Raw genomic sequence first — 25605 nt, 5'->3', positions numbered from 1 at the left:
TAACTGGATTATTGGGGTATGCCCCTCTGCCTAGCTTTGTTTTAGTGTTTCTGATATTTGCTGTGCACAAATATGAAATTTGAAATATTTGGTCCAATTTTCTGGCATGTAGCTCAAATTCTTGAAATCTTCAATGTAGTGTCTTCTTGTATATTAGTGAGCTCACTGATGGCTGAACCTTTAGGTTACCTGAAATACCAATCCCTGGGGAGGAGAGAGGGACTGAAGGTTAATTTGATAACCTGTGGCCTGATCAGTGATTTATCCATGCCTCTGTAATAAAGTCTCCATAAAAACCCACAAGGACAGGTTTTGAAGAGCTTTGGATAACTAATCACAAGGAGGTTCCTGGTGTCTCTCCTGGTGTTATCACTATCCTTTATAATATCTTTTATAATAAACCAGTAAATATAAGTTTGCCCCTGAGTTCTGTGAGCTGCTCTAGCAAATAAGTTCTACCTAAGGAGGGGGGTGTGAGAACCTCAGTTTGTAGCCAGTTGGTCAAAAGCACCTGTAAACAATCTGGGGCTTATGATTGACATTTGAAGCAGGAGGGTATTTTTGAGGACTTAACCCCTTAACCTGTGGGTGGTGTAAGAATTGAAATAAAGGACACCCAGCTGGTGTTCCTTGAAGAATTAATTGCTTGCTTGGTGTGAAGGAATAATCCCACACACATTTGGTCATAGAAATTGTCTGTGTTGATTGTTGAGTGAGAAAAGAGAAAAAAAAAATTTTTTTCTTTGTATCCTCAGAACAAACAATAGAAGCAATCACATGTGTGCATATATGTATATATATTTAAATCTGCAAAACAACATGCATTTTTGTACCTTTTTTTTTTTAAACTACTATCCCCCAGCCCTTTTTTTTTTTTTTTTTTTTTTTTTTTTTTTTTTGGTAACAGGATCTTCTAAGTTTCCTAGGCTGGCCTCAAACTTGGAACCCTCCTGGCACAGCCTTCTTAGGATGTTACAAATGTTCATCATGACACCCAGTTTGTGCCTTACTTTTCCACTTAATAAGTTTTGGAGTTAATCCACATCAATATCCAAAGGTTTTCTTTTGACCCTTGCACACTATCTTAAAAGAATAGCTCTGTGTTGTATCAATTTCTCTATGTACAATAAATTACTTCATCAGTTCCTTGTTGAAGTCACACTTTTTGGGTTGCTTCCAATACTTTTCTTTATAAAGTTCCTTTATTTTTTGGAGAATAAATACTACTGCTTTCAACCAGCAATATTATTCTCTGTGCTTCATCTGCAGAAGGATATATAGGGTTGTATTTCCTTATTTGAAACTTTTGGAACCAAATGTGTTTTGGACTTTAGAATTGTTTTGGAATTTGGAAAGTTTAACACCCTTGTCAGGATTTAAGGTTGCACTTTAATCAGTCATTGTATTTTAAGAGAAAGAAAATATCATTCCTATGTAGGATAATACTATAAATAGCTCAGGTTAGATTAGGTTTCACTTCAAAATGTATTTAGGTTTTAGAGTTTTAGGGATGTTGGAAATGTGGATAAAGCATTATGAACTTGTAATAGTACCTACCTCATATAGTTAGTATGAGATCAAATATGGAACTCCTGGAAAGTATGAAGGCTTACTAAATACAGTTCAGCTTTGTTTGTTGTTGTTCTTGTGGATTGGGGATTGAACCCAGGGATGCTTAACCATTGAGCCACATCTCAAACCCTTTTGTTATTTTTTTGGGACAGGGTCTCACCAAGTTCTTAGGGCCTCGCCAAATTGCCCAGGCTGGCTTTCAACTCATGATCCTTCTGCCTCAGTGTCCCAGACTATTGGGATTACAGGTGTGTGCCACCGTGTCTGCCTTCATCGTTTGTTTGTTTGTTTACTTTTCTGGCTACAAGTTTGTTCAAAACAAAATAATCTTGTCCAACTTTACTGAGGTGTCTGACCACATCCATGACCAGATCCTCCTCTAAACAAGAATTCGGTTGCTGACCCAACCCCAGCCTCGGCTTTCTTGACAGTACCAGGGAGCACAACACTATATCTGTAGGTGTCTCTGTCAGCTTCCCCTCTTGTGAACCTTGCAAGTCGCTCACCCTCCAGACCTTTGGGCTACAGTGTAGAGTGGCAGGCACAATCTCAGGCCGCATGTGGAGGTAATCGCAGAGATACTGGATGCCCTCGTTGGTAAGATACCAGTAGAAATGTCTCCAGGCAAACTGTTCCTTCACATATCCTCGAGACTTGAGAGACTGCATGACCTTCATGATGTGAAGGTTGGGTACATTCTTATCTGCCAGCTCTGGGTACTTGGGCACGTGGACATCCTTCCTGGCTACCACTACTCCCTCTTTAAAAAGAGTTCATAAATGGCAGTCTGATTCTTCTTGAGCATCAACATCACGGAGGCTTTAGGGTCCAAGGCTGAGGCTCTTCATCTTTGTTTTACTAAGGTTTTTTAATTGTGAACGAAATTGAGTATCTTTTCATATATTATTATGTCATTTATAAGTTGCTTTTTTATGTTCCTGGATTTTTTTTTCTAGTGGACATTGGACTTATTGATGTATAAAGGAGTCTCACTGTATTAGTTTTTTACAATTCTTTAGTGACTAATAATAAACTTTTCATGTGTTTACTTGATATCAGTTCTTTATTTGGTGATGTATGTTCAGGTTGTTCTCCCCCTACCTGGAATTGAGCCCAGGTCCAGTTAGCCACTGAGCTACATTAGGTTTTGATATAGTGTCTTACTAACTTGCTAAGGCTGACTTGGAACTTGTGATCCTTCTGCCTCATCCTTCCAAGTCTGTGAGATTATTTTTTGTTCATTTTTAATGAGTTATTTTCTTATTGAATTTAAAGTTTGTTGTACGTACTCGATGGGAATCCTTTGTCTGTTATATTTGTTGCAGATATTTTCTCCAAGTTTGTGGTTTGTCTTTGCGTTCTCTTAACAGATCTTTGTCAGAGCCAACAAGTTAATAATTGTCTTATTTTATCAAATATTTGCCTCTTCCTAGGCATCCCCTCCCCTTATTTGGCCAGATCTAATTTTTTTTTTTTTTTGGTGCTGGGAATGGAACCCACACGGCCTTGTTCTTACAAGGCAAACAGTTTACTGACTGAGCTATATCCCCAGCCCCTAATTGTTATTTTTTAAAAATATTTTTATTAGTTGTTGATGGACCTTTATTTTACCTATTTATCTGTTGTACTGAGAATTAAACCCAGTGCCTCACACGTTAGGCAAGTGCTCTACCACCGAGCCACAACCTCAACCTCTAATTGATTTTTAATGCTTTTGCTTATCAATCCTTATAGTTTTGAATTTCCTTACATTGTTTATTCTGTCTTGTGAACGCTACTCAGGTATTTAAAGTCAGTTTTCATGTAATGGCAGTGCCTACCCCCGTCTTTTTAAAATTTTCCTTACCTCAGCTATATTTTATGGGTTATGGTCTCCAAAGCCACTTCGATTATCTATATAGACTTAGAAGTCAAAGATTTTGCCAGCCTCAGTGGCGCATGCCTGAAATCCCAGCAACTTGGGTGACAGGCTGGAGCCTCAGCAATTTAGCAAGCCCTAATCAACTTAGTGAGACCCTGTCTCAAAATAAAATATAAAAAGGGACTGGGGATGTAGCTCAATGATTAAGCACCCCTGGGTTCAATTCCCAGTACTGGGGGAAAAAAATAAAAAAGAAATCAAAGGCTTTAAATATAATTCTCAACACTTCATATGCCATTTGACTGACTTTTGCATTTCATCTTGAATCTCTTCATCCAAGCCTCTTCTATTAATGCGGGTTGAGATGGGTTTGTCATCTTTAGAATTTTCAGTTTTTAGCAGCTACCACTAGAGGTAGTGTAATATAGCTATAGGTGACTTTTTATGAGATCTCTCTTGGCCATTGGTTTAATTGGCGACCTTTACAGTCATTAACCTCTCTTGTCTTCTTTTTCCTCATCTTTTTCCTCATCCATGTAATGGTGTGTTTGGTGAGAAAAGAAAATATCTTCACTTTCTTAAAAGAGTGAAGGGTGTGTGTGTGTGTGTGTGTGTGTGTGTGTGTGTGTATAGTTATATATATATATATATATATATATAGTTATATATATATATATATATATATAGTTAGATATATATATAGTTATTTATATATATATATATAGTTGCACAGACCAGTGTGGGTTTATGTAGATGTGCATATATATCTCCAGCTTCCATGGCCAATCTTGTTTCATTTTCATATCCACCAGAAGCAAATTCCAGACATTGTATTTTATCCTTAAATATAATTCTTTAACAGGTCAAGGACTCTAAAAAAGGTAACTACTTACCATTTTTACACTTTCAAGTACTTAATGTATAACTTTGGCATCTTATATATTTTAGCTTTTTGGGGAGGGACAATACTGGAGATTGAACCCAGGGGTGCTTTACTTTGGAGCTAAGTCCCCAGCCCTTTTTATTTTTATTTTGAGATAGCCTCCTGAGTTGCTGGGATTACAGGCATGCACCACTCTGCCCAGCTCTGTTTTAGCTTTTAAATAGACAACTTATATACAGTATAAAATACAAGACATATGAGAGTCCTTTCTTTCCTCTTATCTATGTCCTTCCCATGGCTAAGGGCACCGGTATCTCTATATAATACAGACTAGCCTTCTTTTTTAAACAACTACTTTGTTTGCAGGTACATGGTGGTGGCATGATAATTGGTTCTTTGTTAATTGGTATTTGTATTTATGAAAGAAAAATGCTAGGAAACAGTATTGTAATAACTTTTCTTAATACTTAGGTTGTTTCATGGTCACAGAAAATTTACAAATAATGAAAATAAAACAGCTTCAAGGTTAAGTCCATTTCTTCACAGTTTTTTTTTTTTTTTTTTTTTTTTTTTTTTTTTATGGTACTAGGGACTGAATCCAGGGCCACTTGCTAAATTGCTGAGGCTGGCCCTGAATTTGATATTTCTCTTGCCTTAGTTCACAAGTCACGGATTATAGGCATGTACCACCATGCCCAGCCTTAGATCTTCTTATATTATGGAAATTGACCTTTTCTTCCTCTGCAGTTCGAGTTGCTATTTTTTTTGTTTGTGTGTGGTTCTTGGGATTGAACCCAGGGCCTTGTGCATACCAGACAGGGACTCTACCAACTGAGCTATATCGCCAGCCCCCATGCTATTATAATTTTTACCTTTTACTGTTTCTTTTGACTTTAGCATTTTTGGGGTCATATTTAAATTTTATATTTTATGTAGATGAGTATGGATGTTGGACAGGACTTCCCCATTCTGGAGTAATGTAATTTTTAAAATTTCCCTTTGTTTTACAACATGTTTCTGTTAGAGTTTTCCATGTTTAAGTCTTTGGTTTCTCTGGAATATATTTTCACATTTAGAGGTACAGAACCAACTATTGTTTCACAGATATTCCAGTTTCCTTTGTTGAATAATCTATCTTCTCTGTAAAGATTTGAAATTCCCCAGTCAACACATGCTGATTTCTTGTGTTTATTTTCTTCCTTCATATTTTAAACCAATAAAAAATTTTTCTTAATGTGTGAAAGCTTGCTAAAACTATGATACTCTTCCTAGAAATATGTGCATTTTTCATAGTTTTATAAGAACCCATGAAACTCATTCATTGGTCCCATATCAAATCTTCCCACTTTTTAAATACGTCAAAGAATTTGTCTTCATTTAAACTGACATCATCTATTTTTGCAGTCTATTCCTTTATAAAACTATACTTAGATTATTTTAGGTACTGATATTACTTGTATTTTTATGAAATTATCTATTTCCTGACAAATTAAGAATCCCTCATGGAATGATGGACATTTAATCTTTTACTCAGATTTGCTTGCTTTATTCTGGGTGCGTATGTGTGCATGCTGGTTGTTGAACCTAGGGACTTAGTGCATGCTAAGTAAATGTACAGGCTCTACCACTCAACTACTCACCCAGACCTGTTTACCTTTTTTTTTTTCTTTATATGTAAGCAAAATGAAAATGAAGCTTAGAGAGTTGTATGTTATATGACTTGCCAAATTTTCTTACATCTATTTAACTTAGCTGTGGTTCATCCCTGTGCTTCTCAAACTCAAGGTTATAGTAATCTTCATTATACTAAATTGTGTCCCTTAAATATTACCCACTGTACCAAAGATTGAGTACCAATCCAGTGATGCTAAAAAACTAAAAAGGCATTATGATTGTAGATAATGCCAGGTTCAGTCTCTCACTGAGAACTTTTTACACATCCAGTCTATTCTGTAGCTTGAGTAAGATCAGTAGGCCGTGGAATGTGGTTTTAAGCTCTTTACATGAAGCTTGCTACATAGGATACAAAAGGAGGATCAACAACTTCATAGGTTAAGATTCTAATATGAAGAGTCTTTTAAAAAAAGAAGAGTTATTGCTTGGTGTGGTAGTACACAGCTGTAATCCAAGATTTGGGAGGCTGAAGCTAGAGGATCACAAGATAGAGGCCAACCTTAGCCACTTAGCAGGACCCTGTCTCAGAAATAAAAAATGAAAAGGATTTGGGATGTAACTCTGGTAAAATGCCCTAGGTCAAAAACAAACAAACAAACAACTAAATTCTTTATTGTGGCAGAGTTGTAATAGCTATAATTTCCTTTTGGTACTTTATAATCTGCAAAATACCTTTAGTGTATTATCTTTCATCTGTGCAACATACCTCTGAGGCAGATTTTTTTATTTCAGTTTTTTATAAGAGACTGTTCCAAACTTTTTGAGGTGACTTTCTGAATGTCATTATAGCCAGTAAGTGGCAGAGTTGGAACTTAATCTATTTAAACCCTTCTGTTACTTTTGCTAGAAATACATTTTTGTTATATAGGTGGCTTATTAAAAATAATACATGTTATTTTTATGTTAGCCTCTTTTTAAGAACTTGTCTTTAAAAGCAGAACATAGTGGCACATGTCTGTAATCCCAGCTATTTGAGAGACTGAGGCAGATAGGCTGAGGCAGGAGGATTGCAAATTGAGGGCCAGCTTTGTTATTTTACTGAGACCTGGCCTCAAAATAAATACACAAAATAAATAAATAGGGGTGGGGATGTAACTTGATGGTTAAGTGCCTTTAGGTTCAGTTTCCAGTTCTGGGAAAACAAAAACAAAACTCCCAACCCACCTCATCTTTATTTCCCTCTCTTTCCTTTTTTGGTTCACTTTATGTTCCTGATGTTTTAACATGTTCAGTGAGTTTATCTGATAGGAGAACACTCAGCTGCTAGCAATGTTTTATTTTTTATTTTTTCTTGGTACTAGGGATTGAACCTAGAGGTGCTTTATAATTGAAGTTTATTTCTAGCCCTGTTTATTTTATTTTGAGACAGGGTCTCACTAAGTTGCCCAGGCTAGCCTGGAAGTTGTGATCCTCCTGCTTCTGCCCTCCAAATAGCTGGGGATTACAGGTGTACACCACTGTACCTAGCACTGGTATGCTTTTCACTTGTTATAAAAGCAATAGTGTATTATTTCTTTGGATTTGGCTTTAGACTTGACTTTGCTTATAACTCTTCTAAGTTGTCAAATATCAGCTTTTCATTATTTGAGGATTGATTAGTGATTTGTGCTTTTCTTTTAGTGATTGGTGCATCTGACACTGAAGAAAGCTATAATTCCTTGCCTTATAGTTGGGATATACCTAAGATAAAATAGCTAAACCTTGTTTATGAATTAGATATAAGTAAGTAAAAAATCTTAGCCAGTTAAATTATCTTTAAACCTATTGGGTAGCATTAAAAATTGTACAGCCACTGGGGCTGTGGCTCAGTGGTAGAGCACTTGCCTGGCATGTGTGAGGCACTGGGTTCGATCCCCAGCACCACATATAAATAAAATAACAATAAAACATAAAAAAAAATTTAAAAAATTGTACAGTGAACCTGTGTAAAGCATCCCTCTCATCTGTACTTGGTGGTTTGTTGAGATTTGTATATGGCTTTTTAAAAATATATGTGCCTTTTTTCTTTGTTTTTTTTTTTTTTGTTTTTGTTTTTGGTAGGTGACTTGTATTGTTTGGCATAGAGTAAACATTGACCAGTATTTTTCTACTAATAAGTGTTGAGGTAATTGATCATAATACCAATTTGAGTCATATTTTCATCTCATTTGGAAAGGTAAAAAACATTCTCTGATGATAAAAACTTAAGCAACAAAGAATTCTTAAAGTATAAAGTGAATAGGCAGGTTAAGATTTACTATTGGTTGGCATGCATAATAAATAGACACTGTTTGCTACTTAGGCATCAGGCCCCACATGGTGGCGTATGCCTATAGTCCTAATAACTCATGAGGCTGAGTCTACAGGATTGCAAGTTCAAGACTAGTAATTTAGGGAACTTGGCTATAACCTGTTTCAAATTAAAAAATAAAAATGGGGTGGGGATGTAGCTTAGTGGTAAAGTGCCCCTGGGTTCAATCCCCAGTTACACCCCCATCCCACCAATTCCTTGTGGTTATGTGGCTTTTAGAAGATTAAAGAGTGGAAATAACTAGAGAAACCTAATCCTGTAGACAGGATTAGGTAGAACAAGCATACCTTTTGGGCAGTCCTACCCCCAGATAAATAAAAATATTACTGGGAGGACTTTAATTCATTTTGTTAAACTGGCTTAGTTCTGCTAAGTAATTTTAAATTTAAGAATATTTATTTGAAAAGCCCATAATATGCCTGAGAAGACATAGTTTTCAATTTCTTAACACTGATGAAATCTCTTGTGAGGAATTTAAGGTGACAATTTTAAGGGGCTTGAAAGCCTGGGGATAAGTCATTAGAAAATGTGAGAGCAGTATATACTAGTGGTAGGAGCAGAATGTCTGATGTGTAAACATTAACTTCACAATTTGAAATAATTGCAGTTATTTCAAGGTTAATTGATGGTACTATTAGACTTATGGTTTTATTCTTTGACTTTTCCCCCTTTTTAGATAAAGTGGAGAATTTTAGTGAAGAACATGAAAAAAATAGCCATCATTTTCACAAAAATGTTGAAGACAGTACTAAGAAACCCATCGCAGAAACCATGGTGGCTTCTGGATGCAAAGCTGATGAAATTAAGGAAACAAATGATACTTGGAACTCCCAGTTTGGAAAAGGGTCAGACTCTCCATCTGAAATATCTCCAATCAAGGGATCTGTAAGAACTGGTTTGTATGAATGGGATAATGATTTTGAAGATATCAGATCGGAAGATTGCATTTTAAGTTTGGATAGTGATCCTCTTTTGGAGATGAAGGATGAGGATTTAAAAAATCGTTTGGAAAATCTAAATGAAGCCATGGAGGAAGACATTGTGCAAAGTGTTCTTAGGCCAAGCAACTGTAGGACGTATTGTAGGGCCAATAAGGCTAAGTCATCACAAGGAGCATCAAATTTTGATAAGCTAATGGATGGCACCAGTCAGGCCTTAGCCAAAGCAAACAGTGAATCAAGTAAAGATGGCCTGAATCAGGCAAAGAAAGGTGGTGTAAGTTGTGGGACTAGTTTCAGAGGGACTGTTGGACGGACTAGAGATTACACTGTTTTACATCCATCTTGCTTGTCAGTTTGTAATGTTACCATACAGGACACTATGGAACGTAGCATGGATGAGTTTACTGCATCCACTCCTGCAGATTTGGGAGAAGCTGGCCGTCTCAGAAAGAAGGCAGATATTGCAACTTCTAAGACCACTACTAGATTTCGACCTAGTAATACTAAATCCAAAAGGGATGTTAAACTTGAATTTTTTGGTTTTGAAGATCACGATGATACAGGAGGTGATGAAGGAGGTTCTGGAAGTTCTAATTACAAAATTAAATACTTTGGCTTTGATGATCTTAGTGAAAGTGAAGATGACGAAGATGATGACTGTCAAGTGGAAAGAAAGACCAGCAAAAAAAGAACTCAAACAGCTTCATCACCCTCCTTGCAACCTCCTCCAGAAAGCAATGATAATTCCCAGGACAGTCAGTCTAGCACTAATAATGCAGGTAAGAATTAAACATTATAATAATAAATGTGTTTTTCAGACTTAAATTAACAGCTATTTAGTTTCTTTCCTGGATACTTAGTTTGTTATATTCATTTTTAATAGAAGTTTAATTAGAAATTAGCTTATCCAAAGGTACAGCATTTTAAACATTAATGATCAAGTCACAAATTGGAACCAATTTGTAGATTGGTGAGTCTTTTCATGTTTTTGTTTTAAGTAGATGATTGGCATTTGACAATTTTAAATGGTATCTGTGGAGCAGGAATACCAAACATCCTGGTATTTTAGCTTTGAAATCCCAAATGCATTGGAGACAAAAGGATAGGTTTTGGACATTTATAACTATACTGATAATAAATGGTGGCAATGAGGGAAATACTAGAAAAATAAAATTAAAACCTTTTATAATTGGCTGAAAACTAATGAACATTTAAAACATTCTTAAATACTCAAGTTGGTTTAATAAATTCAAAAAGCACTAGGTAAGTATTTTTTCTCTCTTAATAGTGAAAATGTGTCTAAGATCATTGATGCAGTGATGAGGTCTTGTAGTTCAGTCTCTATTGGGAGAGGAAAACAAAAGAAGCTGTGTAATAATTAAATCATTATTTGACAAAGGGCTTTTGGAAGTGAATTGACAGTTGGGTAAGAAAGAGTATGTGAAAATTGGGATACATGGTTTCTTAATCAAATAGTTTTTCTGGATTTGTTTACTTGTTATACAAACCTTTTGTCACGTCAGGGTAGTAGAAGATATGTCCTTATGGTGAATCAGAAGTATAATAGTTTTCTAAAATATTGATTCTCTTGGAGAGTATATCATATTTGAGACTTCCTATACCATTTTGCCTGAAATAGTTTTGCTAGGTTAGGGTGTGTGTGTGTGTGTGTGTGTGTTGGAGATTGAATCCAGGACCTTGCACATTCAAGGCACATGCTCTACCACTGAGTTACACCCCCAGCCTCAGATTAGATTCATTCTTAATTTTAAAAATGGAATTTATAAACTCACCCTTATTCCCTGCTGCAAAAATCAAAAAACTCAAGTATATACAGATATTGTCAAAATTTTTCCAATGTTCTCTTACATCCTGGAAAATTGAAATTTATGGCAGTATTATCAGACACTTGAGCTCAGGTAATGCTGTATAACAGCTGAGCTCTTAACCTGCTGTAGGTTACTTAACTCTTCTGCTAACCTGTCAGTTTTTTATATCAGCAATTGTAAATTTGTTGCTGAAATTTCCATCTTGTGGGTGATAAAACTTTTAAGCTTTAAAATGTGAAGTTAGGCTGGGGATATAAGTGGTAGAGCTTTTGCCTATCATGCATGAGGCTTAAGGATTGATTCCCAGCACTCAAAAAGAAAAGAAAAGAAAAAAAAAATGACATTCAATGGACTTTCAGAAACTTGAAGTTGTTACTGAATAACTTTTGAAAGTTAGAGACCATTTGAATAATACCCCAAGTCGGAATTTGAATCTTTATATTATGTGTGAAAACAACATTTTAAAAAGTTGAGAAAGAGTAAAGTCATTTTTTGAGGGAGGGGTAGATTGGGGGGGAACTTTTTAAAGTAATCTAAATTTTTGGTAGTTCTGTGAAACCTTTGGTAATTCTGTGTGAAGACCTACAAATATCAAAATGCTTTGTGCTAGGTTACTTTATTTTGCCAAGGATAGCTTATTTATTTATTTTTTTCCTTAATGGTGACCTTTGTAGATTCAGGTGGACTTTTGAGGGGCAACCTGATTGAGTGGAAGTTAAGTCTAGAAAAATGTTAAAATAGATACTACTTGATGTTTTGTGCATGTGTGTGAACTGTACAGTGATACTGTTAATATCCATACATATCCATTAGTTTTATGTCCAACTTTGAAGTTCAAAATTTATTTACAAGGGCTGGGGATGTAGCTCAGTGGTAGAGCACTTGCCCTGCATGGGCAGAGCCCTGGGTTCAACCCCCAGTACCAAAAAAAAAAAAAAAAAAAAAAACTTATGAAAATATTTGACTGTGCTACTGACACAAAGTAAAACTATACAGCAGCAAGCTTGGTAAAACTGGCGATAAGAATGGGAGTGTTTTGTCAACTGTGGTGCTTTTATTTTTTTATTCTTTTCTTCCCACAGTATATCAGGAAAAATATAATTTCCTAGGTTGTCTGGTAGACAATTTGAAATATTAGAAAGCTAGCTAGTTTTGATTACCATTTCAGAAAACTTGGATTTTGCAGAGGACTTGCCTGGTGTGCCTGAGAGTGTGAAGAAGCCTATAAATAAACAAGGAGATAAATCAAAGGAAAATACCAGAAAGATTTTTAGTGGCCCCAAACGGGTAAGTAAAAGTACTACCAGTGATTTTTATTACTCATTTATTATCAGAGTGCTCAACTCTTTTTATTTGAATCTTACTAACAAGCATCATGGCAGTTATCTTTCAAAGTATATATGTAAGTCATTTTTTGAAAACATTGTAACTTTAAAAAATGGGTAAACATAAACAATACTAGTTATTATTTAACCATTCTTAGTTATATAAGTTAATGGTGTTAAATATTTTCAGTGTTATACAATCATTATTATCAGTACCCCAATTTTTTCATCTTCTCCAGCAAAAATTCTGTACCTATTAAATAATAATTACCCTTTCCCTGTCTTCCCATTCCAAGTAAACACTGTTCTACTTTCTAAGTACTATATATTAATGGGATCATACATTTGTCTTTCTCTGTCTGACTTATTTCACTAATCATGTTTCCAAGGTCCATCTGTATTACGTTATATTTCAAAATTTCATTCTACTTTTATGGCTGAATAATGTTCCATCCTGTGTGTAGGTACACACATTTACTTCTCACATTTTGTTTATTTATTGATCTGTTGATGAACACTTGGATTTTTTTGTATTTTAGCTATTGCGAATAATGCTAAGTTGATAAACTGTCAGATTCGGTGGTGTACACTTGTATTCTTGGCTACTCAAGAATATGAGGCAGGATGATTGCAATTTTGGGGCCCCTGTCTCAAATAAAAAGGTAGCTAGGTGCAGTGGTATATACCTGTAATTAATCTAAGCTCCTTGGGAGGCTGAGGCAGTAGGATTCCAAGTAAGTAAGTAAGTAAGTAAGGGGTGGTGATGGATATAGCACAGTAGTAGAGCACTCCTGCTTTCAATCCCCAGGATCATGGGAGTAGAAGAGGAAATAAGTTGATACTAATACAGATGCTCCTTAGTTTACATTGTGGTTATATCCTGATAAACCCAGAAGTTGAAAATGCTTTTAATAACCCAGTCTGTTGAACATCATAGCTAACTGACATAGCATGCTATAGAATATTGGTTCTCATAATGGAGTGGCTGACTGGAAGCTGAGGCTTGTCGTGACTGCCCATCATCACAAGAGAGTATTATATCACATATAGCAGCCTGGAAAAAGATCAAAATTCAAAGTATGGTTTATCCTGAGTGCCTATTACTTTCATAGCATACTACAGTTAAAAACTTCTAAGTTAGGGAATGTTTATCTGTTGGAGTCTTGTCTTTCAGTTCTTATGGATGTATACCCAGGAGTAGAATTGCTGGGTGATATGGTAGATCTACAGCTTTTTGAGTAACTGTCAAAGTGTTCTGCACACTGGCTATATGATTTTACATTTCCCCCCACCCCACTCTAGCAGTGCCTTGAGGGATCCAGTGTCTCCATATCCTTTCCAACACTTTGATAATAGCTACCCTAGTAGGCATGAACTGGTATCTCATTATGTTGTTTTAAGTATATTTTTATTAGTTGTTGATGAACCTTTATTTTATTTACTTATTTATATGTTGTATAGAGAATCTAACCCAGTGCCTAACACATGCTAGGCATGTGCTTTACCATTGAGCCACAACCCCAATCCCCTCATTATGGTTTGATTTGCATTTTTCTAATGATCAGAGATGTAAAGCATCTTTCCTTAGGCCTACTGAACATTTATGTATCTTCTTTTGAGAAATGTCTAAGTCCTTTGCCCATTTTTGAATTGGGTTTTGTTGTTGTATTGGTAGGTTTCTTATAGATATATGATTTGCAGGTAAATTCTCCCATTTTCTAGTTGTCTCTCTTTACCTTTCTTTTTTTTACTGGTACTGGAAATTGAACCTGAGGTACTTACCCCAGCCCTTTTTATTTAGAGGCAGAGTCTCCCTGCATTGCTGTGAGGATCTTGTTGAATTGCTGCGGCCTCCTGTGAACTTGAAAGCCTCACGGGACAGCCTCCCGAGTCACTGGGATTACAGGCATTCACCATCTTACCCTATTCTTTTTACTTTTTTCATGTCCTTTGATGCAGAAATTTTTTTTTAAAAATATTTTTAGTTCAAGATGGACATCATACCTTTATTTTATTTATTGATTTTTTTTTTCCCTAATGTTGTGCTGAGGATGGAACCCAGTGCCTTACACATGCTAGGCAAGCACTCTACCACTGAACTACAACCCCAGCTCCAGAGATGTTTTTAATTTTGTTGAAGTCCAGTTTTTTGTTTGTTTGTTTTTCTTTTGTATACTGTGCTTTTGGTGTCACACCCAAGAAATCACTTCCAAATCTGGTGTTAGGCAGTTTCTTAGGTCTTATGTTTAGGTTTTTTAATACATTTTGAGCTAATTTTCCATATATGGCATAAGGATAGGGTCCAACTTCATTCTTACGTGTTATGTAGGTCATTTAATATGGTCTATCACAGGTACTGAGAGTAATCCATTCTACTTTTTTGGGTGTGAAAATAAAGGTACTTAAGTAGCTTGTCAAATAGTTTTGTTATTGAAAGAGGTTGTCAACACTTTTATTCTTGTAGGTTGAATTGCTTTTAGGCAATTAGAGTGTGAATATGTCCATTTTTTTATGACCTTATGTATTTTTTCCTTTTGCTTACATATAAATTACTTTTCCAAGTAATTATTCTATATATTTATACTTCTCAGTGCTTGGGTAAGGCTTTTAGTTTATATAAAGCTATGTATATCATGGGTTAATTTCTAGAGCAACATTTATCATATTTGAGGAGGAGGGATCTCAGGATATTTCAGGGGGGTGGTAATGTAGATTCAGCGTAGGGATGCACTTACCACTGAACTACATCCCCAGCCCTTTTTAATTTTTTGAGACAGGGTCTTATTAAGTTGCCCAAACTGGCCTCAAACTTGGTGATCCTCCTGCTTCAGCCTTCCAAGTAGTAGTTGGGGTTACAGACCGGTGCTACCATGCCTGGCTCTCAGGGTCATTTTACACTCTTAAAAAATTTACTGGGGACTCCACAGAAAGCTTTTAATCACATGAGTACTGCCAATATATAACAGATTATAGATGGAAAACATTTCAAATATATTTATTTATAATTCACCTAAAGTAAATTTGGTAATCTTAAGTTTTCTTGGTTTTGTTCCTTCCCCTATCCCTCAAGGACTAGGTATTGACCCAGGGGTACTTAACCACTTAGCCACATCCCTAGCCCTTTTTAGTTTTTATTTTGAGACAATCTCCTTAGGTTGCTAAGGCTAGCCTTGGAGTTGACATCCTCCTACTTTCGTCTCCTGAGTCACTGAGATTATAGGTGTGTGCCATCATGCCTGGTTTACTGTAATTTTTATGAATAATAGTTTTTAAACCAAAAAATTAGGAAAGAATAGCATTTTTTTACCTTTTTTCTTTTTCTTTTTTTCAAATCTCTTAAAAGACTGACTTTATAAAAAATAGCTAGATTCTCATCTCCTGCATTTCCTTCTTGTTGGAAATACATAAAGAATGTTCAACCTCATATAGATAAGTAGCAGTATTTTAGATAGCTTTTTCAAGTTTCTGGATATTCTTTAATGCTAATGTTGGAACTTAGAATTTAAAACCATGCCAGTGAACCTTTCATGCTAAAAGTTTTTTTGCTATCTTTTATTTTAAATGGGTCTTTTATCTATGCCTGGTTTGTAACATCAGATATTGATCATTTGGGAAATACTGGTTACACTTAATTATGTAAATCTTTCAAATGGTGACACATTTTATTATACAGTATCAAACATTTTCTGTTATCATTGCCAAACTCATCAGAAAAGTTTATACAAGCTGTCACATTCACAGTGGTGGATACAAGTACTTGACAATTTTACTTTCTATTTGAAAGTTCAGATTTTTTCATTGGCACCAGATAATTCAAGGAAAATAGTTGACAGTGACAGTCCACTTTGTTCCTTTTTTAAGAAAACATCTGCATAGATACCCAGTCTTTAAAAGTAAAGAATAAGGTTCCAGAAAAAAGTGACTAGTTCAGCATACAATTCAGAAAGTGGTCTGCTCTTTCTTGATACAACCCCTATGTTGTGTGCAGCACAACTGTTTTATACATATTTGTTTTGTCACACAAAATGTTTAAGAGTCAAGATTTAATAAAATTAATAAAATTAGTAGTTCTTGATGCATTTAGGGCTTTCAGAGTGCAGTTTTATTTTTTAGATAAATAGTACATGGCAGTGAAGAGTATGACTACTAGGACAGTTTAGAGGCCCTTGATTCATGCTAAGATAACAAGTTTCCACTGTGGCTTTAGCACCAGCCTTAGAAATGTCAACACTGCAAAAGAAGCAAATAACTTTAATCTTACTGTAATAGTAAAAATGGTTTTGACTTCGTAGATACCGTGAAAGTTTGTTCTTAGCGCTATATAGACTGTACTTTGAGAACTGCTGACTTACAGTATTCTCCTTTATCCTCTCTGCTTCAACTTTTTGTTATGAAAAAGTTCAAATATGTAGAAATTGTGAAAGAACAGTGTAGTGAATACCCATATCTCTTTGCCTAGATGTTTTTCTGATTTACATTTTGTCATACTTGCATACACATTGACCCTTCCCTCTTTCCCACTTTCTATATAGCATATACTTACATATAAATACATATATGTTGTCCTAGTTGAAAGTGTTATAAATGGCATACATTCGTTAAGAAAAAAGAATCTCAGTTGGGCATGGTACCATGTGCCTATAATCCCAGTGACTTGGGAGGCTGAGGCAGGAGGACCACAGGTTCATAAGCTAGCCTCAGCAACTTAGCAAGAACCTGTCTCAAAATAAAAAATTAAAAGGGCTGGGGAAGTGGTTTAGTGGTGAAGCACCCCTGGGTTCAATCCATTGTACCTAAAACAAAACAAAATGAAAAAGGAAAAGGAAAAAGAGTCTCATGCCTAACTATGTTTATGTGGTTACAACACTTAAGACAGCTAATAGTAACTTTAAAAATAATGTTATGCTAACCTGTGTTCAATTTTCCTCAGCTATTTTCAGAATGTATTTTAGTGCATATCCCCCCTCAAACCATAGTCATTTAGTTGGTCTGGTGGATACTGCGGATTGAACCCAGGGGCACTATACCAACTGAGCCAAATCCCCAGCACCCCCCTGCCTTTTTAAAAATTTATTTATTTATTTTGAGACAGGGTCTTGCTAAGTTGCTGAGACTGGCCTTGAACTTGATGATCCTTTTGCTTCATCCTTCCAAACTGAAGATTACAGGCATGCACCACTGGGCCCAGCTCACTGCTTATTTTTAAAAAATTCCTTTTGGCATCTATTTTTCTTTAAGATCCCAGATTATTTAATATCATTTAGAATGTTTCACATTTAGAATTTATCTGATTGTTTTTTCATGTTGTCTGTTAACTTGTTAAATGGAGACTTTAATGTATCTTAAGATATATTAAAGTATATTATTTTTTTAAATTTTTTTGCTATTGAAGATTGAACCCAGGGGCAATCAACCACTGAGCTACATCCCCATCCATTTTTTGTATTTTATTTTTTATTTTTTTGGGTGCTGAGGATTGAACCCAGGGCCTTGTGCTTACAAGGCAAGCACTCTACCGACTGAGCTATCTCCCCATCCCCCTGTATTTTATTTAGAGACAGTGTTTCACTGAGTTGCTTAGCTTCTTGCTAAGTTGGTGAGGGTGGCTTTGAACTTGTGATCCTCCTTCCTCAGCCTCTTGAGCAGCTGGGACTATAGGCATGTGCCACCATGCCCAGCTTGATATATTATACTTTAACTAACATGTTAAAGTCGTAAGACACTCAAAGTTAAGTCTAGAAGCTTAATGAGAGTCAGGCTTAGGATTTTTGGCACATAAACTTCAGTGGTGATAACTATGTTTACTTCAAAAGTTACATTAGCTACATAGTTCTTTTGTGTGTGTGTGTGTGTGAGATACACACACACACACAGAATTGAACCCAGGGTTGCTCTACAACTGATTACTTTTCCTGGTCCTTTTAAAAATTTTGAGACAGTGCCTCACTAAATTGCCTAGGCTGGCCTGGAACTTTTGATTCTTCTGTCTCAGCCTCTCACATATCTGGGATTACAGGTGTGTGCTGCCTGCCGTCTTTTCTACTCTTAGTACTATTCAACCATCTAGTTAAGGTTGTGCTTGCCAGCTTTCTTCAAAATAAAGGCACTTTTCTTTCTTTTTTTTTTTTCTAATTTAATTAGAAAGTAAGTTCCAGGGTGCTATTCTGAACAGTACAAATATTCTGTTTCCAATTATTGTCCTACTTCATCATTTTAATATCCATAGTTGAGCTTTGCTATTATCACATCATGTCTTGTTCTGAGAATTGCAGAATGGTGAATTTTCTAATTGTTATTTCTTCTATTTTTAGTAGCTGGAATTTGATAAAGATTCCCATGTTCTTCATCTTCTCTTCAACTCCCATCACCATAGATTCAATCCTTTTTTTTTATTTGTTGTGTAGTAGTTTTACTTACTAAAATTATGCTAAATGAAATAAACCAGGCTTAGAAAGAGCATTACTGTTTAATCTCACGTGTCAAATCTTTTTTAAAAAGTTGAATATATAAAAATAAATAAATAAATTTTAAAAGTTGAATATATAGAAACAGACTAGTCATTACCAGGAATGGGGAGGTTGAAGAAATTAGGAAATATTATTAAAAGAGTGTATCTATATAGGATAAGTTTAAAGGTTTAATGTACAGTGAGAGAAATATAGTTAGTAATATTGTAATGTATGCTGAAAAATTGCCAGTAGATTTTAAGTGCTCTTATTCAAAGAAGTTAACTATGGAAGGGAAGGATATATTAATTTGCTTTTCTGGTAGAAGTCATTTCACTATGCATATGTTCAAAACATCATCTTGCACTTCTTAATTATATGCACTAAAAAGTAAGTTTTACATATTAGATGTAGTATAATAGATTTAGGCTTTATTTAACACTGAAATTTTAGTTTTGGACAGTGTGAACTATTTCAAGTATCTTCTTGTATCCTTTTTTTTTTTTTTTTTTTTTTTTTTTTTTTATTTTTTTTACGTTTTCTTGTATCCTTTTGATATAACTCTATCATCTTTGAGTACTTCTCTTTCTGTACAATAAGATGGCCTACACCAATTTTGTGCTTTACCTGTTTGAATCATGGAATCATTCATTCTTGTAGGACCTTTGGTTCTTTGTGTGGAGATTAGTACTTAGAATCTAATATTTCATTCAATACCAAGTGTATTCACTGCCTCTAGGCTATTTTATTTAAGCCATAAATTCATGTTGATAGTTTCATTTTAAATTTAACATGACAATTTTGTGACCTAGCTTATTTACTCTATCCTATTCCTTACATCAATATCTAAATTGTAATACTAGTACCATGAACAATAAATACACTGAGTGAAGTTTAAGATCTCTGCGTTTGTCTTATATTTCACTGAGGGTAACTAGTCATAGTAATGTGTTCAGAGGTTTCTTGAAATAGTTTTTATTTTGTCTGTTGATGTTAATTCACTTTTCAGTTGAGTTCATTTGTAGCTATTTGTAGTCAGGACTCTTCCCCCCCTTTGTTTTTTGTTTTTTGCTGTGCTGGGGATATAATCTAGGGCCTAATGCATGCTTGGCAAGTGTTCTACCACTGGACTACATCTGTAGCCCCTTTTAAAAAATTCTTAACTTAATTTTAATATTGGAGAAAATTCTCTACTGTTATCATAGCTTAGAAGCAGCAGTGTACATGTACTTGACCTGATTTTAAATGAGTCTGTCTGGCCTAAAGTAAATCAGGTCATGGCAACTGAGTCGGCAGTAGACCTATTTACTGTTGATGGATGCAGTGGGAGTGTTAAATTATCGCTAATTTTTAAAACTAAAAGAACGAAATTGAACTTATTTGAAATATGTGATATGGGTACAACCCCGTTTTAAGACAAGTTTCAACATTTTATTTCTTGAAGAGGCTTAAGTAAATGCCACAGATTTGTTTTATATATGAGAAATTAGGATTCACAGAAAGCTTCATTCTCCAAGGAATTTTTATGTAGATTATATTGTGCCTCAAATACCAGGGGTAGGAAGTAGGGGGAGGCTGGATAGGATAAGGAAAGTTCTCAGCAGTTCTCCTACTCTACATTATAGTAGAAATATCCTCATGTAGTTGATAGACCAGTGTGAATATCTGGGTTTGGTCCTCTAATCTGATTAGATCAAAGACACGTATGACCCCATTTCCAAGTAGTCAAGAGGTAGTAGTTCATATCTTGTAGTGGCAAGAATTTTCCTCCCTTCCTATTAGGATTTCTCAGCCTGAAGCACTATTAACATATTATACTGAATAATTCTTGGTTGTGGAGGGTGATCCTGTATGTTGGAAGATACTCAGCAGGGTCCCTGACCTCTATCACTAAATGCCAGTAACAGGTTTCTTATTCTGCTGTTGTTATATGCAAAGTTGTTTTCTTACATTGCCAAATGTCCCCTGGGGAGGAAATGTGCACCCTTCCATTAGTGAAAGAGAGATGCTTTGGAGAGTAAATTCAGACATGATGCATTTACTCATAAATAAATACCTTAGTATATACTTTGTAAAAAAGCATTCTCCTACATAGTGACAGAATACCCATCAAAATGAGGAATTAACACCGATGTAATAATGTAGTCTGTGGCTGGGGTTGTGACTCAGTGGTAGAGCGCTTGCCTAGCATGTGTGGGTGCCCTGGGTTTGATTCTCAGCACCACATACAAACAAATGGTCCATTGACAACTTAAAAAATAATTAAAAAATAATATAGTCTAATCTGCAGATCTCATTCAAATTTTACCTGTTGTTCTGGAAATGCCTTTTATAGCAAAACAAACTGCATCTCCTAAGCAAAGCTCATGATTCCATCCAGAATCATGTATTGCATTTAGTTGTCACAAATCTCTACTCTCCTTCAGTCTGATGCTGTATCTTTGTTTCCTGTGTTTTTTTTTTTTTTTTGTGGTTTTGCCATCTTTGAGACATCCATAAGGCCAGTTATTTTGTAGACTGTTTTGCAGATGCTTCCTTATGATTAGTTTTAGGTGGCTTGTTTTGGTGGAAATGAGGAGATAGGTGTATTGTATTAATTTATATCATGATTAATGCTAATGGATCACTTAGGGTGTCCTCAGTTTTTCCTCATCAGACTTTTACCTACTATTTTTTAAAATGTTTTTATTCATGCATTATACTTATATGTGATAGTAGGGTTCATTTGGACATATTCATATATGCACGAAATGTAATTTGTTCCACTTTAATCCCCAGTACTTTCCCCTTCCCTTCCTCCATCCTGTTCCCCTTTCTCTACTCTTCTGTTTTTTTTTTTTTTTTTTTTTTTTTTAATGTATTATTTTTGTTGGGAGGCTGTGGGGTGCCCTCCATGGCCAGCAAATAAAACCAGGCTTGATCGAGCTATCAGACATGGAAATCTGGCTCTCAGGAACTGACAGTCATGAGAGGTTGTTCCATATTGACTGGAGTATGTGGTTTCTGTGCAGTGGCTCAGAATTTGCTTGCCCTTGATGTGCCAAATGACCTGCTGAAGCAAAATGGCTTGCTTAACTCCACTCCATCCTGTTTCTTACAGAACAGCTCCTCCTGGTCCCCTTTTTTATCTGTACCACTATAAATAAAGAAAAGATGGGCTCCTTCATTTTGTTAGAGCCAGACGCGTTAGCGTGGCTTAACCCGTACCGCCCCCCCCCCCAATCAAAAGAGAATTGTCTCTTGTGGTTTTTTCTTTTACGTAAATTTCTTAGCGATTAATTTATAGCCAGCCCATCCCTCCAACAAGAAACTCTTTCCCTTCACCCAGTGGGATGTGCGGGTAGAGTGTGGGGTGTACTGGGGATTCAACTCAGGGATAGTTGACCACTGAGCCACATCCCCAACCCTATTTTGTATTTTTATTTAGAGACAGGGTCTCAGTGAGTTGCTTATTAGCACCTCGCTTTTGCTGAGGCTGGCTTTGAACTCAAACTCCTCCTGCCGGGCTGGGGAGATAGCTCAGCTGGTAGAGTACTTGCCTCGCAAGCACAAGGCCCTGAGTTCAATCCCCAGTACCAAAAAAAAAAAAAAAAAAAAAAACTCCTCCTGCCACAACCTTCCGAGCCACTGGGATTACAGGCGTGCACTACTGTGCCCAGCATATTTTATTTATTTATTATTGGTACTTTATAGACATATATAAAATATCTCTATATTCATATATGTACATAGAATAGTCAATTTCATTCCACAGTTCCTCTCCCCTCCCCCTCAGTTCTCTTCTTCTATTCCTCTTCACTGATAGACTTGCTGTTTTCATTCACCTACTAGTTTTAGCATTGATTCTTAATTAGTTTTTACTTTGATGGTTTCCAGGTGTGGTTTTCTAATTGCATGTTTCCTTTTACAGTATTTTTTCCCCTTATGGATTTGGGAATTGAACCCAGGGCCTTGTGCTTGCTGGGCAAGCTCTACCATTGAGCTACATTCCAGCCCTAGCTACAGTTATTAGTAGTTGACCTTCTGTTGTAAGGTAGATCTTTTCTTCACCTCCATATATGTAAATATTTATTCATTCATATATTTTAGTGTGAACATGGATCTCTGCTTTATTCAGTGGTTTGTTGCTGTTGTTCATTTAAACAATGGTTCATTTTTATTTTGAAACTCAGATTTTTCTAGATTTAGTCAGAAGGCATTCCTTCATGCTGGCTTTTGACAGTCCAATTATTTTGCATTTCCTTACTGGCACCCTAAAATATTTCAGCTTCATCCTGTACTTTCCCAGTTCTGAAATCAACCATTTCTCCCAGGATTCTTATTTCTATTTATAGTGGAGAATGATATTTCTCATTAAAGATTAGTTACTAGGTACCATTATTTCTTCTTCTTCTAGATCCTTTTTGAGTATATACAAAGTTAGAAAACAGGTAAGCATATACTGTCTTTTTCACACACTCAGACAAATGTTTTAGACATTCTCTCTGTATTTAGAACCATGAGTTCACACTGATACTTCCAGTTCTGGTCCAGCACTGTTTTATTCTAGCTTTCTCACTTTTTGTATTTTACTTACCTTTGCCAGCAGGGAGACATCTGGTTCTCATTTTCCTCAACATGTTTACTTACTCGCTCAGTCCTCATGTAGGTATTCAATTTCTTGACCATATAGATCATTTCACATTAGTGCCTTTGACAGTCTAATGAAGAGTTCACCTTTCCCTCTTCCCACCTCACCATGTTAGAAAGCATTAACTTAAGCATGCTATCTGTCAGAATTTTCTCTAACATCTTACCCAGAATGTAGAGAAGGTTCATTGATAGAATTGAAAGCTAGTTGGGAGAATAGGTGTGGCAGAAAGAAGATGAGGCGGGCAAGGAAAACTGTTAAGAACATTGTTGAAATAATTATTTCAGAAATGTTGTAACTTGCTAGTAGGAAAATAGAGGCTGTGAGGGATTGGGTTGTGACATATCTGAATTCAGGTACCTGTGGTTTCTAATTAAGGTTTTAGTGATCATTTGTCAGTTTTTGCTTCTTCTGATTGCTGTCTTTCCCTACCATTATTTGCATCTGTCATATGGACTGATAATCTTAAAGATCATTTCTTCTGCCTGCTTTGCTCATGATTTTATTTCTACCTTTCCATTCAACTGCTGCCTTTTCTTGCCTCCTTCTAAGGCATTGTTTGTATAATCAGTTTGACCTTCATTGCTTGGAGGGTTATGTTTTACCTGGGATGTTGGCCATCTTGTTTTGCAGTTAAGACTGCTGCTGGATCATTGAGGAAATATTAACATAAGGTCAACCTTAGTTTCAAGTCTCATGTATTACACTTATACTTCATCATTTCCCTGTTGTTTAATGCTGGACCCATCTGGTCCTATCTTTTGTCTGACTCTCGAAGGAACATTCTGAACTTAAATTTTTTCTTTCCATCTGTCATTCAATATGACACTGGATAGTAAGCTTCTGGGCAATGGAATTAAAATTTATTTGTTGTATAAATCATGATTGCATATTCAGTTCTATTAGGACATTTGAAATTGCATAAAGCTGCAATTTTAAATTTTAATATAGCTTTATAGTTCTATAAATTCATTTTTGTTTCATAAAGTGAATTTATATGGATTGTCAACTTAAAAACAATGTTACAACATGACTTAAAGGACAAATACCCCCACATCTTACCCAAGAACAAATGTTCGTTCTACACAGTGTTAGCAGATAGAATTCACTGTCTGTGAAACAACTTATTTTTATTTCCAATTTCTCCACTTTTAGTTTTGCTCTGTGTTTGGAGGTTCAGCTAACATCTCGGAATCCAGTCATCAAGATAGTAGTGTGAAATCCACAATATTCCCAAGGACTAGAAACCTGAGACATTAATGAATATGAAACCTGAATAAAAGACTGCATCACTGGTTTCATGATGTGGGTTACTGGCCAGAGTATAAAGGTTAAAAGCCACTGCTGTCCATTAATAGCTTCTAGGTTGATGATGCAAAGACTGTTGAAGCTAAGTGATTTCTGTCTGAGCCTGGGTATGGAAAAGAGTCAGTTTTAATTAGCTTTTGTCATTTTATACAATGTATTCTGCATTACTTTTCAGTGTGCTAGCTGATTGGGGACATACAAAAAGGAATAAGAAGAGTATCTTTATTTTCTCTATATGATCTAATTCTTTTTTTAAAAATTATATTAAATTTTATGTTATTATATTAAATCAATGGGCCTTTATTTTTATTCTTTTATTCATGTGCTGAAAATCGAACCCAGTGTCTCACACATGATAGGAAAACTTTCCATCACTGAGCCATAACCCCAACCCTAGATCTAATTCTTGTGTGTTTTCTTCATTTAATTTGAAAGGATTTTCAATAAGGAATGAAAAGTGCTATTTATCTTTGAGTTTTCTTTAGGTACCCTTTAAGTTTGTAAGTTCAAAAAACTTCACTGTAAATTCTCAGAAAATGAGACTTGAAATGAAAACTGTAGTCATAGGTCAACTAGGTCATACATTTGACAGAAAGGGTGGGGGAGATGTGCACATACTCATGCATACTCCATGTGTTAAGGTGTTCATAGTTAGGAATTTCATTTATTTTTCCATCTTGTAATATATTTTGTTTAGAGGTCATTTGGAATTCAGACATCTGAAAAACATTTTACTGAATTTGGTTCTTTTTAAAACTCTGACTTCATATATGTGACCATTCATTGGCAGTAGGAAATAATTGGAATCTCTACTTCAAAATCTGAAGCTTCTTGTGTGCTGACATT

General features: G+C 35.5%; 1 protein-coding gene and 1 pseudogene across 1 annotated transcript in view; one reads left to right on the top strand and one right to left on the bottom strand.

Moving 5' to 3' along the window:
* Positions 1-25605, top strand: part of Wapl (WAPL cohesin release factor) — an 88688-nt gene that overhangs the window by 14983 nt on the left and 48100 nt on the right. The window contains 2 exon segments of the mRNA XM_047552891.1: positions 8957-10000; positions 12219-12337. Coding sequence (XP_047408847.1) covers positions 8957-10000; positions 12219-12337 — 1163 coding nt within the window.
* On the bottom strand, positions 1912-2383 carry LOC124984829 (40S ribosomal protein S10-like; annotated as a pseudogene).

The sequence above is a fragment of the Sciurus carolinensis genome, chromosome 5 (genome assembly GCF_902686445.1).
Source record: "Sciurus carolinensis chromosome 5, mSciCar1.2, whole genome shotgun sequence".
NCBI classification, from domain to species: Eukaryota; Metazoa; Chordata; class Mammalia; order Rodentia; family Sciuridae; genus Sciurus; species Sciurus carolinensis.
This window is presented reverse-complemented; position numbering and strand designations above follow the sequence as displayed.